The sequence below is a fragment of the Pseudogymnoascus destructans genome (assembly GCF_001641265.1).
Source record: "Pseudogymnoascus destructans isolate 20631-21 unplaced genomic scaffold scaffold_11, whole genome shotgun sequence".
Lineage (NCBI taxonomy): Eukaryota > Fungi > Ascomycota > Leotiomycetes > Thelebolales > Thelebolaceae > Pseudogymnoascus > Pseudogymnoascus destructans.
Window position 1 is genome coordinate 953,506 of NW_020167530.1, and position 16,460 is coordinate 969,965.

General features: G+C 47.0%; 3 protein-coding genes across 3 annotated transcripts; 1 reads left to right on the forward strand and 2 right to left on the reverse strand.

Annotated features, from left to right (window-relative positions):
- Nucleotides 1-2,240: 2,240 nt before the first annotated feature.
- VC83_05128 (uncharacterized protein) lies at nucleotides 2,241-2,751 on the reverse strand (the record flags this gene model as incomplete). Its single annotated transcript, XM_024468753.1, has 2 exons — nucleotides 2,241-2,310; nucleotides 2,378-2,751. The coding sequence occupies 2 exons, from the start codon at nucleotides 2,749-2,751 to the stop codon at nucleotides 2,241-2,243; spliced, it is 444 nt and encodes a 147-aa protein (XP_024324024.1).
- Nucleotides 2,752-9,883: 7,132 nt separating this feature from the next.
- VC83_05129 (uncharacterized protein) lies at nucleotides 9,884-10,777 on the reverse strand (the record flags this gene model as incomplete). The annotated part of the gene is made up of 1 exon (XM_024468754.1): nucleotides 9,884-10,777. One exon carries the CDS (start codon nucleotides 10,775-10,777, stop codon nucleotides 9,884-9,886), a length of 894 nt encoding a protein of 297 aa, XP_024324023.1.
- Nucleotides 10,778-14,843: 4,066 nt separating this feature from the next.
- On the forward strand, nucleotides 14,844-16,091 carry VC83_05130 (uncharacterized protein; the record flags this gene model as incomplete). The annotated part of the gene is made up of 4 exons (XM_024468755.1): nucleotides 14,844-14,898; nucleotides 14,962-15,090; nucleotides 15,557-15,914; nucleotides 15,962-16,091. 4 exons carry the CDS (start codon nucleotides 14,844-14,846, stop codon nucleotides 16,089-16,091), a joined length of 672 nt encoding a protein of 223 aa, XP_024323869.1.
- Between the last annotated feature and the right edge of the window lie 369 nt (nucleotides 16,092-16,460).

Here is a 16,460-nt window from a genome sequence, read left to right on the forward strand (position 1 = left end):
ACCTGGGCCAGGATTGTCGCTAGGATGTCCTGTGGATATGACCTACTGAGGGAGCTCCTCTACATGGATTGCAAGTGCAGTGGGAGGCCGAGTGTTGGAGGGGAGAAGGCGACACCAACCACGGCTGGAGAGGTACCAGAAGATCTCGCTGTCGCTCGTGGCACTTCGAACTGTGTGCCCACAGCTGGGATCCATTCATTGTGGCCGCTGTTGACCTGGGAGGATTTGGCGATGTTAGAGATCCATTCATCGTGGCAGGGATCCATTTCTTGTTGTTGCTGTTGGTGTGGGCTTCTTTCTGCCACTGAGGAAAAGGAACGGGGAAGTTTTCGCGTCTGGGGTATTGCCTGGGAGATGTTGCATCATTGATGGGAGGCTAGCCCACGCCGTCGCCGATCTATCCTGCTGCTGAAGGAAGGCTTCCTGGGCCCCAAGAGCTCTACAGATTCCAATGACAGATAGCTGTGTGTCTATCAAGCTATCAGCCCTTGGAATCTTGGCCTCATTTTTCAATTTCCTCGCTCGCTTTCCTCTCCCTGTCTTCTTCACCATTTTCCTTCAGCGTTTTCCTTCGCCGTTTCCTTTGCCAGTCTCCTTCACTGGTCTCCTCATCCGGTCTCCTCATCCGGTCTCCTCATCCGGTCTCCTCATCCGGTCTCCTCATCCAGTCTCCTTCGCCGGTCTCCTTGCCGTTTTCGACCACCGATTCTACCACCGTTCCCTCTGTCGTTTCCATCACCATTTGCCTCTGTCATTTCCTTCGCTGTTTCGTCTGCCATTCTTCAGTTCCTCTTTGCCTTTCTTGCTTGGCTGGCGTGCCTTTCAACTCTTGCGGCTTCCTTGCCGCCGCTCCAACTCCTGGTCCCAGGACCGCCCATTGCCTCATCCAGGGCTACGATGGGTTCCATTCGAGGAAACCATAAACGCCCGCCCTTGGTCTCACCCTGAGGACGGTGATAGTACTGTCCTCACTCCACGCCGACAGTGTCAGGACTGAGGAGTGAGTGCTTCCAGTCAGTATTGGCGGTCGCCGTCATGGACTCATGATGATAGTGTGGCCGGCGACGGCAATATCACATCAACGGCCCCAGGATCACAAACGGTAAGCAAATTTTACTGTCATACTACTGTCAATTTCCTATCTACTGTTCTAAAGCTTCAACCGTATGGGTTGAAGCCTGATCCTGGATTTTGGACGGTCTTCGGACCGGTGCACGGGCCAACTGACCGTGGGATGACCGGCCAAAATGGCTGGTGATCCCCAGACCGTCCTCGGACCCCTCCACGAATACTTGGCGCGCCGGTAAGGTACTCTGTGCGGAGGTTGTTGGTGATGGTCTGGGGGGTTTTTTGGGGGAGGTTTTGTATGGGGTTTTGGGGGGCATGACTTTTGGTGGGTGATTGTGGCTTGTCGTGATGTGGGATAATCACTTTTTTTGCGTCGGGGTGTTTTTATTGCTACTATTGTTTGATTACACTTAAATCACTGGTATATAATCTAGAGGGCGAACAAATTTATCCTCCTTCTCCTTTCCTTGATTAATGTTATTTGGAAAAATAGGCAAGTCACTCAAAACATAATCACGTTGAAGAAGAGCGAGAGATCGATCGCGAGCCACATGACGGTAATACCCTAGAGCGAAGTTAGTTTCGGCGTTTCAAGCTTTGCATATTAATGGAGTATCATACCTTGGCACGGATGCTGTAGCAAAATCTCGACGGCATACCCGACAAGCAGACCAGACCAGGCCATGTTGTAGAAGCAGTAGAAGACGAAGATGAAGGCGATCTCAGCATTTGCAGCGCTGGAATTGCGTTTTTACTTGTCGGTCCTGGCGACAATTGATGCAGTTGCGGTCCAGATAATGAAGGCTCCGAGCATGCCTCCAGTTGCAGTAAGGGAGCGGGCGACGGCCGAGCTTGTCAATCCAGAAGCACATGAACAAGGCGACGATGAAGTTGACAATATTCAGGAATCGTTGATCTCAAGCTGCTTGTTAGAGTCTTCAAGGCCTGCCAGCTTCAAAACGTCGGTCATGTAGTAAGACACGAGTCCGTTTCCAGACCATTGGGAGAAGGAGCCGAGAGAGATGAGTATGATAAGACGATGGCGGTTGCCCTTTGTGCTAATCAGCTGTTATCCGTTACCCTCGAACTCCTGCTCCAGCTTGATGGTCTCGGTGATCTCAGTGTACTCGAGCTGCACCAACTCATCGTCTTGGTTGCCGAGAGCGTGTACGTCAGCAGAACTTTGAGGCTTGCTCATGCTTTCCCTTGGCGATAAGGAAACGTGGCGACTCTGGCACGAACCTGTTCATATTGTCAGCATGTATACTGCAGGGGGAAATATGCCCCAGAGAAATTGCGGTAAACGTACCAGATAAAGATCATTTGGAGGCAGGACGGCAGGGCCTGGAGGATGGTGGGGATACTCCATGCCCAGTTATTATCCGGTCCCAGCTTGTTTGTACCGAATGCAGTCCGTGATGCAACAATGCTACCGAAATACCAGGTACAGTTGTGGGGGTGGACAAGCACCGCAACAAGAAAGAGGGGAGCTCCATGAGCAATGGCCACACCGAAACCGACGAAAAAACGGGACGCAGTGAGCAGTTTCAAGTTGATACCAATAGATTGGGGAACAACACCGAGAATCATAATCGTGCAGCCAATAATGATACCCCAACGTCTGCCGAGGATATCGGCGGTATATGGGACGACTGGGAGCGCGCAGATAGACCCGACTGACATGATGGCGTTGAGGAGACCACGGGAGGCCTCATCGGATCGGGAACGCGAACTTGGTGAGGTATGTTAGGACGTATTCGGGGTTAAGGCCAAAGCCAGCGCAGGGTGCTCACCATTTTCCATGAAGTCATAGCCTAGAGACCGTTCATGAGCGATCCATCGTAACCGCTTGTAGCAGACGTCAAGACAACGACGCCGAGGCAGATGTACAGCGACCTCATGCCAGGTTCATTCCACCAGGTAATGCGCGAGAACTCGCGTCCGGCGACCTCAAAGGTCGGTTTGCTTACAGTGTAGAACGGCATGGCGGCGGTTGAGACGCTCGCGACGCTGGTTGATGGCCGATCTTGGGGATACCTATCTGTGTAGGGGAAGGGGCGACAATGACTATATATGCATTTTGGGGTTGTCTCCGAGAGCGCGCATCTCCCTCCCCTTGCCCCTCCCAATACAACCCCGGTACCCCAAAAGCAATCGCATCTAGAGTACACCCTAACGCCCCTTCAATTCATGCGGGGAAGGAATCCACCAACGGCCACGCGGACCGCATAGCAACAGAGACCGCTGAGGGCGATTTTCTTCCCACTGGAGCATAGTAAAATCACGAGCGTGTTCTGGTGCCGGGTGGAGTGCGTCGGTGGAGTCTGCGGTGGGTCCCATCACACATGGAGCTGGGGTTGACACTGTCACTTTATACTGGGGCCGCCGAAAGCCAACAGCGGCCAGCCATTGGTTCTGTAGAGAAAAGCGATTGGATGGACTGTTTTCCATGGCATCAGACTAAATATCGACGCCGTACTCCGCACTCTAAATAAGGTCGATGCGGGGCAAACCACCACATCCAGGATGACTCGTGACTCCACCGCCACCGCCCGTCTGCGATCCCCACAGGCAACCAGCATTATCATGAGGATCCAGGCTGGGGAGTTAGGTCGAGGGATTGCTGGCTCTAAAGTAGTGGGGCGAGGTTTTCCGCCGCATAGGCACTGTGTCTGTGGCGAGCGGTTATCACGCGCCAACTAGCGTGCGCAAAGTCAACATACCTTGAACTTTGCTCTCTTATGTACTCCAGAATTTTAGTCGGTGGGAACCGCTGTGCCTGTGCGGTAACATATTCCCAAACCCCCTCTTTCATAGGCCCATAGCATGTTAAATATTCTGCCAAAGCCTCAAACTCGAAAGACCTTCCGAAGAGTAATCAAAAATCGAACATTGGCAGCGACGCGTCGAGAAACACGCCGATCAAGTTCAAGAGCCAGTCGAAGACCTATCAGAAAGCAAAGAACTCGAAGTAAAAAACATAAATAAAAAGCCAAATATAATGACCTCCAAAACTCGAGATCATCGGTTTGCAGTAACGCCGATGCCGTTGCGGGGGCACCAGTCGTTGAGAGACGTGGGTCTACGGGAGCAGCTACTATCAGCAATACAACAGCGCAAGGAGTGCGTGGGAACGGAGTACTAGTAGATACGGCCGGGGTCAATGGGCATGAGTATGACCTCTCAGGACCAGAGCGGCAGACTATCTTATCGGATTTCCACAACCTAGATGCTAAAGACTTTGAGGAGAAGTGGGCTAGGGTTCGTCGTAGCCAAGAAGAGCCAAGACCGTCGCGATATAACAACTAAGCGAGGTTAGGCTATGATTGTTCCTAATGGCAGGTAGCACTAGTGACTCTTTATATGTTGTAAGCAATCGCGGTTATATTCTGGATTTGACGCCTTAGCAGCTTAAGCAGTGTATTAAATAGTATTAGCGATACGGGTTATGTACGAGCCGTATATGAGTCTGTATCGTATACGGCAATATTAAGTCAGTGTGTATTGCCAATTCTAATACAGATCCAGTATGTATTCAGTACTTAATACTAGCCATATACAGCTAGTATTAAGGCTTAAAATGTAAAACAAGGGGTTTAAATAACCTTAATTAATGATTAATTAGATGCTATATATTACTATAATGACTTCACGACCATCTAATGCGCTGTTATAGCATGACAGTAAGCGATTTGACAGTGAGCGATTTGACAGTGAGCGATTTGACAGTGAGCGATTTGACAGTAAGCAATTTAAGACCTTAAGTTCACCTAACTCAAATGTGTAAGGACACAGGGCACCCAGCTCACAGTAATAGCATATGAGAGTGCGAGTCGGAGGCTAAACGGATGCTATCCTATAGGTCTACTATGAAGGATACAAAAAAGATGAAGAGAGGAACCCCCGTTGGGTCAATCTCCTCAAGTACCCGAAACGGGTCCGACTCGGCTAACCTGCCTTTACTCTTATCATGTGATAGTAACCTGCCCGACTCAGATCCTTTCCGTCACTGAGGGACAGGCATCCTTACAAAATGTACACCATCCTCACCCTTAGTCTCTATAATAACAACTACAAGTAGACAATTTTCAAAGGTCTAGGACCATACACCTATTAACTATTAACTACAATATCATTCGTAACCACTAGGGAAATTCAATATGGCATTGTAGATATTACCTTAAGGAGTATCTTAAGTCTAGAGGAACGAAGATTATTACAAGTCACCTAAAAGAACATGACATTAATGTATCCTCTGCTTAAGAATCTCAAACTATCTTAATTCAAAGCAACGTTGCTAATGGCTAATGCTAAGAAGTCAACTAATAAGTTCACATAATGTATAGAGAAAAGGTGCAAAGACATAGGTGAGCCTAAGCGTAGGATCGACAATGTAAAGAGGGCAGACACTACTATAACCACCTATGCTATAAAGAAGCTCTATGGAATATAGCAATTCAAGGACCTCACCCCTACTAAACAAGACGAATGAGTCTAGGCAAAGAAGGACGAGGTAAGACTTAAATGGTAAGACTCTTCACCTTCTTTATAGTAATCATTATAGTAACTAAGAAACAGTGTTAGAGATAGAGTCCATGTGAGTATCGTTAAGCAAATAGGATTAGAGTAGGCAGTAGGGCATATGTAACAGGGTGCTGCCGTTATAGTACATGTGGTATATAAAGCATGTTATGTGTATTCTAGGCGAGCTGGAATACTGTAGTCTTTTTGGCTTAGTAGGATGTAGCATGAGCGTAATCGTACATCATTACAAGAGTATTCCGGCTCCCTAGTTAATGGGGTTTGATTAGCTTGCTAGTTAGGTGGGCTAAGCAAGCAATTAGTGTAATTCTTTACCTAGCTAACAAGGGGGCGTCCTTAGGGGCTTAAGCTATTATATACACACCTTAGCATCCTAAGTAGTAATAGGCCTAGAAGTAAGTACAAGATGATAAGCTAGAAGCCTCTACATCTGTGCTAGGACGTCACAGACTAAAGGGGGTTGCTGCCGTTATGTTACGGCTATAGTAACATGATGTCATGGTTACAGGGCCAGGGCCTAGTAACGTGACGTGTGAGTCACAGTGGGAAGTGGGGTAGGCTGCCATGTGATGGGGCTAATGGATAGTTGCAGAAACTAGTGGATATTGGATAGTTGAGCTATCCACGAACTATCCTGAATATCTAGCTATCCGCCAACTATCCAGATTACCCATGAGGCACGACGCCACTATATAAGTAGATAGTATTTCCTTAGATAGGAGCTTCGTGCTCAACTCAATACAGTATTTGTTATATACTAGTAACGTGTTACTTGAAGCCTTTGTGTCTGATCCCCTGCCTCCTCTGATAAGTCAACCTTTACGCAAGAGAACCTCTGTGTCTTCTATTGTTTAGAAGTCAGCGTTACACGTTACAGTACATGTGGTATATAAAGCATGTTATGCGTATTCTAGGCAAGCTGGAATACTGTAGTCTTTTTGGCTTAGTAGGATGTAGCACGAGCATAACCATACATCATTATAGCATATGTGCTTTAGGATGATAACAACCAGTGTTGCCAGTAGTATATTGGTTCTTGGCAGTATATTGCGATATATATCGCAATACGAGTCTTGGCAATATAAACAATATGCTTGGCAATATGATATGGCCTTCCTTCATTCCTTGGCAATATGATATGCCCCACATTATATTGCCAATATAAACAATATAAACAATATCGCTTATTATAATACACGTGATGATAATGATGTTAAATATAGCTATGAAGCTAGTAGATAAGTGCCGTTGAAAACTCTGCACGCGTAGTACTATTACTATTATATAGTAGTACTATGGCTTCAACAAATGCAGATTCTAGTAATTTATCTTCTCTTAATAGTAGCAGCTTCCAAGACAATGCCGATGTGTTCCAGTTACAGTCCTCACAACTAGATCTTGATAGTACTATAGTACCTTCAATTTCATCAACAACCCAACGAGTACAAACCTCATGGGTTTGGCAACACAATAAAAGCCCTTCATTAATAGAGGATGCTAACAAGTGCATTTGGCAATGCTTATATTGTACTAAACAATACAAAGGGTCGGGTGGTACAGCTGCTCCAGCAAAGCACTTGACAGATTTACACCAAGTGACAGATACTTCAAAGGAGTTACGAGTTAAGAACATGCAGATGAGTATTTCAAGCGCCTTCTCAAGTGGAATAAGTAACCCATATAAACGGCGACGAGATACCGACTTTGATGCTCCAACTTTTGAGCAGCTACTTGTCCGACTTATTGCTAGATGCTCATTATCATTCACAATTGTCCAACGCCCTTAATACATTTCTTAAATGTTAATAGTGAAGAGTCTTTACCTCGAAGCCATAGTACTATACGAGAATGGGTAGTTCGAAGATACAAGCAAGAGAGGGTCAAGATTCAGCAAGCTTTGCAGTCATCTCAGTCGAAGATCCATCTTGTCATACTGACATTCGTTGCACTCAGTTTGCTATCAAACTCAAGAGCAAACTTAGAAATCTCCTCCTCAAACCTACAAGTCACCATACATATCTTGGCTTATCACACCAACAACAGAAGCAATACTACTCAACAATTGCTGCAAACTCTTCTACTACATCTGTTTATGCTACATACATCACGGCATATCATTTGGACACTCATTGAACAAGTTATTAAGAAACTCTCCTCCTTAAGGGGGTGGGCCAATACTACCACATGGCATATCTCTACCAACTAGAGGCCTAGGAACATGAACGATAGCTCTAGAAGCTCCTACGAACCTCTATGATTCATTACATGTCATCGCTCTTTAGTTACCCACAAGATTGGTTATGTTATGACATAATTTGTCTATGACATAATTTGTCTATGACATAATTTGTCTATAGGGGTACTCTGACCTTGGACCTCCTTTTACTTCCTATAGGCTACGAACCTAAGAGATGGTTCTATGGGATTCTCTTACGTCGACTACAGTTACCAAGCCTGGTAAGTCATGGAAAGTCTTGGAAAATGAGAGAACTACATTCCTTTAGCATAAATAGGATTGCCCTTTCCTTAAGAAAGGGCAAGCAGACAATACAGTAAATCGACTATCACATACTTCCACGTCTTTTCCAAGCTTCCAAGCATTCATCTTGTTACTCCTTGTTTCTGAAAAGTCAGTGAGGTGTTAACCTCTTGACTTACCCCTGAGTTCCCAGACTCAACATTTGTTGCAACTTGTCTGAACCACTTCACTACATCACACACCTGATTGCTGCGTTGTGGAATAGTCTAAGCTACAACCCTTTGGCTCTGTTTTCTAAGACAGTGTGTTGTCTTAGTAAATTCATCCCTTCCTTGGGTGGCTAGATTCTCACATCTGGTGCACCCACCATTACAGTCGGAACCGGCATCTTCGATTCTTTCTTTTTGAATTGAATCTGCGATTCCGTTAGCCAAGCCCAAGTTATCACCAGCACGCCAACGCGCTCCCATCACCTACTCGTTCGTTCAGATTGTGGATATCCTATACAATCAGTTAGTAGACGATCAAGAAACGGACGGGGAGTGGCCACTTACTGGTCTCGGAGGTCAGTTTGTGGGCGTTGTTGTTGTGAAGCAAAGAATAAAAAACGAGAAAGTGGGCGAAGCTCTGAACTCAGATTTGGCTTACAACAATGACACCTGAATCGGGTTAGCGCAGCCACCCTCCTTGTGCGATGGGGAACTTTCGACGCGTACCTGTAGCGGATACCTCCCGGTGCTCATTCGGACCATCACCACTAAGCTAGAGATTGAACAAAGAAAAGATGCTATCCTATAGGTCTACTACGAAGGATACAAAAAAGATGAAGGGGGAACCCCGTTGAGTCTGTTTCCTTAAGTACCCGAAACGGGCCCGACTCGGTTATCCCAACCCTAGCCCTGAACCTTCCACCGCAACAGGTCTGCATCGGCCCTGAACCCTATACACTTACCGTCCCCCACTATAGTGTAACTCGCTATATGCTCCTCTACTGGTTCGAAACCCCACCGAGTCGGATTCCATGATTGTAGTGACCGTAACAGTTCTGAGACAGGTTCTTCGAGTATCTAGGTATGGAGGCATCCTTACACTACCCCCCGTCGTAAGAGAGTGCTTTGTCTGCAAAGCACACTGCCCGCCTATAGTCTGGAACCCCTCCGGGTAGCGTCAGTGACTTCGGCGTTCTTTGTCGTAGGGTTTGCGCGCGTGGCCGCATTAGTGACAACCGCATTGGTCTGATGTGCCGGGAGATGGAAAAAAAAAATCCTGGAGCAGTAATACCGTATCAGCTCCGTCTGGTATGCGACTACTTTTTCGTTTAGCCTCCGACTCGCACTCTCATATGCTATTACTGTGAGCTGGGTGCCCTGTGTCCTTACACAAACCTCCAAAAGATGGCTCTTGATATCTTATCAATACCTGCAATGAGTGCTGAGCCTGAACGTTTATTCTCAGGGGCAAAGATCACAATTACAGATTGAAGGAACCGACTAGGGGTTGATACTATTGAGTATTTAGAGTGTTTAAAGTCATGGCTAAATCTTTCGACTAATTCTTGGATTGATGATGATGAGTAGTACTATTACTATTTCATTCTATATTAATGCTATTAGTTTCTAAATTATTATATATAGTATACTATAGCATAATATCTTACTGTCTACAGTATTATGGTGCAGACAGGCATCACAGTCAATTTGCCAGGTCAAGTGATGCTAACTACACGAACTGCACGAACTGCACCAACTACACAAGCGTCACTCTAGGTTTGTGACATTTAATAGTACTATAGTACTATAAACTTCTTCTACGTAACAACCTCTGATCCTCCTCTACCTCCTCTACACTCTGACAAGCATGAGGAGCCGACCTCTGAGGAATGATGAATAAATCATCATCCCCATTAGGAAGGATGGGTTTGAGGAGGTCAGGATCCCCAACACGGGACTCTCTCTCATAACTCCGAAGGGCCTCAGCCAAGGCATCTAATGAGCCAGCGTCAGTGCCAAGAATATCACGCCTAATCCGAAGGATTAGGGCAATCTCCCGAGCAAAGAGGCAGCGACGCCCAGCCCGAAGCCACTCATCCTCAGCCTCACGGTAAGTGAGACCCAAAACTGCCTGTCTCTCACCACTAGCTCCAACCATCTCTACCTCCTTCTCCCCCCAATCCCCCTCATCCCCCTCATCTCCCTCATTTCCCCCATCTTTTGCTTCTAAACTCGCTGGGCCCCATGCTGGTGAGGCAGCACCAACAGGGTGGGGCGCAGAGACAACAAGGCAGGGCACAGAGACGACGAGGCGGGCCGCAGAAACGATGAGGCGGGGCGCAGAGACGACAAGACGGGGTGCAGCAGGAGGAGGACGACCAGCAGCGACACCAGAACCAGCAGCGCCAAGGAAAGAGCACGACCCTGTACCCGTAAAGTGGGCACAGTTGGTGCAGCGGCCATCAGGGTGGGCAGTAGTGTTTATAGCGCAGCAAGCAAACTCATGCTTTACTGTGCCTTTCATGCAGTGGGAGCAAGCAGCAAGGGCGACAACAGTGCGAGAATGAGCCATTTCAGCTAAAGCTTGACTCTTTCTAGAGCCTTTGAATTGTTGAAAGTCGCCTAGAGAAATATCAGGAGGGCCTTCTAGTATGCGTGGTTGTGCCATTACAGCAGGAAACTTTGATGGCGGTGCCATATTTGCCTATTTTCAAGTTAGTATATAACATAAAATAGTAATTAATAGTATTATAGATAGTACTATTGTCGTACTTACTGATCTTGCATATAGTAACGATGTAGAAGAAAGAAGAAAGAAGAAAGGAAGGGCAAAATAGTGAGGTTATAGCTTAACATCATAACAGGCGTTGATAGTACTACAATAAGTAGTACTATCAAAAAAATAGTACTATAATAAGTAGTACTATCAAAGCAATAGGGGTAACTTAAACACGTGATATTCTACACTATTGTTGTCACGTGATGTCCATATTGTTTATATTGTTTATATTATACTGTATTGCCAAGCTTTATTAGCGCCATATTGTGGCAATACAATATTGTAACGCTGACTTCTAAACGATAGAAGACACAGAGGTTCTCTTGCGTAAAGGTTTACTTATCAGAGGAGGCAGGGGATCAGACACAAAGGCTTCAAGTAACACGTTACTAGTATATAACAAATACTGTATTGAGTTGAGCACGAAGCTCCTATCTAAGGAAATACTATCTACTTATATAGTGGCGTCGTGCCTAGTGGACTCTTGGGAACTCACTCGAGTCCTCGGAGTCCTGAACTCTTAGGACTCTTCTCATCATCCTGCGAGTCCATCACGTGCCTAGTGGACTCCTGGGAACTCACTCGAGTCCTCGGAGTCCTGGACTCTTAGGACTCTTCTCATCATCCTGCGAGTCCGTCACGTGATACTTTCGGAACTACTATTCCCCGCTGCCCCTCCAGGTACCAGGGCCGGTCTCATGCGACCTCCCTCCTTCCTGTCCTGTAGTTGGCCAGCCTTCTTGTTCCGTCGTAACAAATATGGGAATTTCCTAGCAATATACTGCCAAGCCGCACTATTGGCAACACTGATAACAACATGGCTTAGGAAACTAAGGAGAAAGAAGATGAGGTTACTTAAGAAGTAATGTAGAGGGAAGATGAGAAGGCTAATGGAATTAGGAAGGTAGGCCTTAAGAATGCCTAGTTGAAGGTTAAGAGATAGGCTAATGCTATAACTAGGGTATGATTAGAAATGCTATAAGTCTAATACTAATATAGATATAGAAATTTAAGAGTCTTAGATTCTCTATTTAGCACCATAAGTAGAATTCGCTAAGGGAACTCTTAAATTATAATGTGTATTAGCCTAGACGCTAGCTTAGAAATTAACCTACAAATTACACCACTAGTTTAGAGCTCCCTAATTAATGAGTAGTTTGACATTGACGCCTATGAGCCTAAGATAGAGCCTTGGCTTAACCTAGAATTAAGCCTAGGGCTAAATCCTAGAGCAAACCTAAGAGCAAACCTAAGAGCAAACCTAAGAGCAAAACTAAGAGCAAGCAAACCCTAGAGCAAACCCTAGAGCAAACCCTAGAGTGAGCCCTAGAGCAAGCTTGAGCATAGGAGCTAGAGCTAGGCTTAGCCTAGCCTAGAATTAAGCCTAGAATTAAGGTTAGGGTTATATAATCTACCTAGAAAGCAAGGGTATGAATGGTGCAGAAGTATTCTAAGAAGCATGATATCTAGCACTTTGATATTAGGGCAATAGCCTCCTTAAAGGTTCTAAGAGAAGATAGGACATCAACTAATAATAAGCAGCTCTTTATGTGTATATTAGATGAGCCTTACTCTTATAGGTATAAGGTTGTAACTTTATCTAGTATTATTAAACACCTTATTCCTACTAAAGAGCTAGGGGCTATAGAGCAAGCTCTATGGTTAGATATTATTATTCCTAATTCTACAAAGGAAGTCACACTTATGCTAGCTGCAAGAGAGGCTTCTACAAGTGCATAGGTAGGAGTATCATGTCAATGTAAAGGGGCTTGTAATACAAAGCGATGTAGGTGCTATAAAGAGGATAGGCAGTGTAGCGTACACTGCCATAAGGATGACCATGATTGCGGAAACCTATTGTAATGATGTACGGTTACGCTCGCGCTACATCCCACTGAGCCAAAAAGACTACAGTATTCCGGCTCGCCCGGAATACGCGTAACATGCTTTATATACCACATGTACTGTAACGGCGGCACCCGTTACACCTATCAGGTCTAACTATTCGAACAAAATTAGCTCTGGTTGATAGGCCTAGGAGGAAGCGGGCCAGAGCTGATACAGTAGGAAACATAGTTTAGATCAATATACTATTTCTACTCTTACTTGCTACTCTTACTCCTACTATTCGCGACTAACCCATTCGCGAACAGGCATATTCGTGGTTGGGTCAACCCATTCGGAACATATCTAACAATCTCAGAACTGAATACCACCTCAACAACGACAATGCGTATGGTGTTCTCGTACTTTGGATACTGCAGCGTGTGCATTGATCCGACAAACCGAGGGCTGATGGTTGGATGTGGGGTCTTCACTCAATGGGTCTAGAGTCTCCAAGCATCCCCAGAATGAAGTATTCACCCCACCAGCAACTTAGCCGGCCTTCTCGAACCCTGTTCCATTATCCAGCTAACGACTCATCCCAGTGACCTAATACTGAAGCGGACTCTTCCCCCAACATGATTTTCGCCCCAATATTCACTTCCATCGCTCTTTCCCTTCAGGCAGAAAGCTGCAACTGCAACCCCAGACGAGGATTACCGCCTGGAGGAAAGGAACGATCCACCTGTCACGCCACATGCACGCAGGATGGGGTGGCAAAAGAGCTGAGTGAGAGAGCGAGCTAGAGCTGAGAGCTACGCGCGGATGATCTGTGGCATGTACAGTGCAAGCATGGCAGCTGATATATTGAGTCGCCAAGTCGGCTTACAGTTGCTTCTGGGAATACCCGGTAGTGCTCTACTAGATGATAATCTGGGGCGTGTTCCAGAAATATAATTGTCTTGGCCGAAGCCTGTCTGCGTAGCACATACCTGGGTATATGCGTACATGGCGCCTGCATCTCGTAGTTGATTGTGGTCTGCTATCTCCGATTCTTCCCCCTATTCGTTGAGGTTGCTACTGATCCTCCAGTTCATTTCCTATTCGTTCAGCCATCCATCCTGTTCCCTGAAGTCTCCCGGAGTCGGCTCGTTTCTTGCAATACTGATTTCACTCCTACGGTATTCGTTCTGACTACTATGGATTCTGTTCCCTGAAGCTTTGGTTCCGGGGGAGTGGCTCACTCCATATAGGATTGGTTTTATTCCTACAGCATTTGTTCAGACTTCTAAGCTTTGGGCTCGGAGAAGCGGCTTGATTCTTACAGCATTGGTTTTTTTCCAAGTAGTTCAAACTGCTACAGATCCTGTTCTCTAAAGGTTGGAGGAGTTGCTCGTTTCTTACAGTATTGGTTCTATTCCCATTCGTTCTGACCACTACAGATCCTGTTTATCTGGGTTCTGGGGGCTGAAAATCGATTTTGCGCCCCTCGGCTACACAACGCAGATTTCATGGATGTTGATAAGCTGATCAGGTTAGAGTGAGATGACGAGCTCATCCATAACTTCTCTGCAGGCGGTCGCTATTTGCAGGCCAGTGAGAGGCGGCGAGCCCATGCATGGATTTTCTAAGGAGTCATGGTGAGCTTATCAATGGCTTTGATCAGGTTACTTACTCTTCTGCTTATAATTGTTTGGATTTTTTTTTTGGGGGGGGGGACAAGCCCCATGACCAACGTACATTCTTTTGAAGGAATGGAAAACATGGAAGACACGTGCGGACTCACACGGCATGGATTATAACTTGCATGATGCGAGTCGGCCTTGTTGAATTTGGTACCATGCCCATGATGCTCCCTGGCAGTATCGCTGTTCGACATGATTCCCAACAATGCGATACTGACTCGCAGCTGCCAACAAATGGATCATTCAATCTGCAGCCCGATGAAGTGGGTGTGGACGATGGGCGGCTGTCCAACGTGTGTTTTGGATGATTTGGCATGATTTGCTATAGGAAATGAGGGGAAGATAGTAGAGAGACTTCGAGATATTACGCGCTTGCGTCGTGGTTTTCTGCTATTCGCCAAGAATCCTTCTGATGGCGCTCGTTGTCAGCCACAAGCTCGGCGTCTAGATGATGGCGTGCAGCCGCGCGCTGAGAAATGGCCATCGAAATGGCCAGCCTAGTTGGCGTTTCTATTGGAAACTCTGCTGAAGGTTCGTGAGCCAGTCAGACGACAGTCTTGAATCTTCACCAACACACGCTTCTGAGTTGAACAGAGGCTGGCGGCAACTGGTGTTGGAGCACGGGCCATAGAAGACCGGATACCGCGCGCTCTGTGAAGCTCTGCTTCGTCTTCTGGCGCCAATCTGCTATTAACGGCGAGGAGGTCGTCGACACTGGATCTCGTTGATTCGCGCCCGTCACAGACCAAAATATAACTCTGTTTATCTGCATGGCCTACTTTGACGGCCGCCCTCAGTTGGCACTTTGACACTACATAAGCAAGGGAAATGCCCAGTATTGTGACATCTAAGCAAGAACCTCATTAGACACTCTGTTCTGGCATAACTTGTACACTCGGGATCAGCGTCTATTTGCTGGATCTGTTGGTTGTCTCGCCTCACTCAAGCCACCCGTCTTCCCCGTCCTCCCAACGAAAGTTGCCCTTTTCCATCCGCCACGCCTCTACCACATTGAAGCCACGACGCCCTCGAGTTACTCTGGATAGTACCGCCGGCCAACCTGTCCAACTCCCCAATTCCAACTGCAGCGCAGCCAACAAGTGACGCTCCTCTCCAACCACAAAATATCGCGCAGCAGCAAGGCCGTACTTCGATACATAGCTGGATTATTGGCCCAAATAGTGCAGAGACCCCGTCCAGACCACCTTCTGTCTCATTGGCCCAAAGACCAAAGAGTTGTTAGCCGCCGGGGGACTGAGTGCCAAGTATAGTACTGGCGCACATACGCATTCTCGACCTGTCCAATCACAAGCAAAACGCGGAAGTCACAGGCCAATCACGCGCGGGTATCTGCAGGCGACGCTCAAGCTCGACACTACAGTTCCACATTCACACTTTGACGATCTCTTCTCCTCATCCACCGTCTCCCCGATTATCGTCGCCTTCACATTCATCTTTGCCGTCTTCGTCTTCGTCTTCGTCTTCGTCTTCGTCTTCATCGCCATATCCAACGACCTCTCTTGCGCGCTCTCTTCAACGCGTCAACAGTACGAATCAACAACAGATCCCAGATCTATATCGAGCTCAATCATAGATCCTTCGCCCTCGACCTAAAACGCGGCCAAGAACCAACGGGCGCTCTATTGCACCCACACGACTGGGCGACCCACTACCCACAAACAGAAACCCGCAATCCCACCCTGGCGCCATTCGCGACCTACTGATTGGCGTGTCGCTTACTTCCCAGCAGAGGCAAAGTACCGTTTCTTGTCAACTATCGCCTTTCATTGGCTCTTGTCTCGCATACCCTTCCCCATTGCCGCCCTCATCACTTGCCAGCGCTTGACCAGGGGGACCAACTGAACGAACAAAGTTGCCACCTGCGTCCAACTGCGACCAGTCCTGCAAACCTACGATCCCTCTATCATTCACTGCTCACTCGCCCTGACTTGCCCGCGTTACTGCTCCTTGCGCCCCTCGTTGTTGCTATATCTGGCCGCTACTTCATACTCCAAACACTGCTGCGCCAGCTTGTTGACCTGGTCCACCCTTGTCACAGGGAAACATTCATCTCACCCAGGCCCACCCGCCCC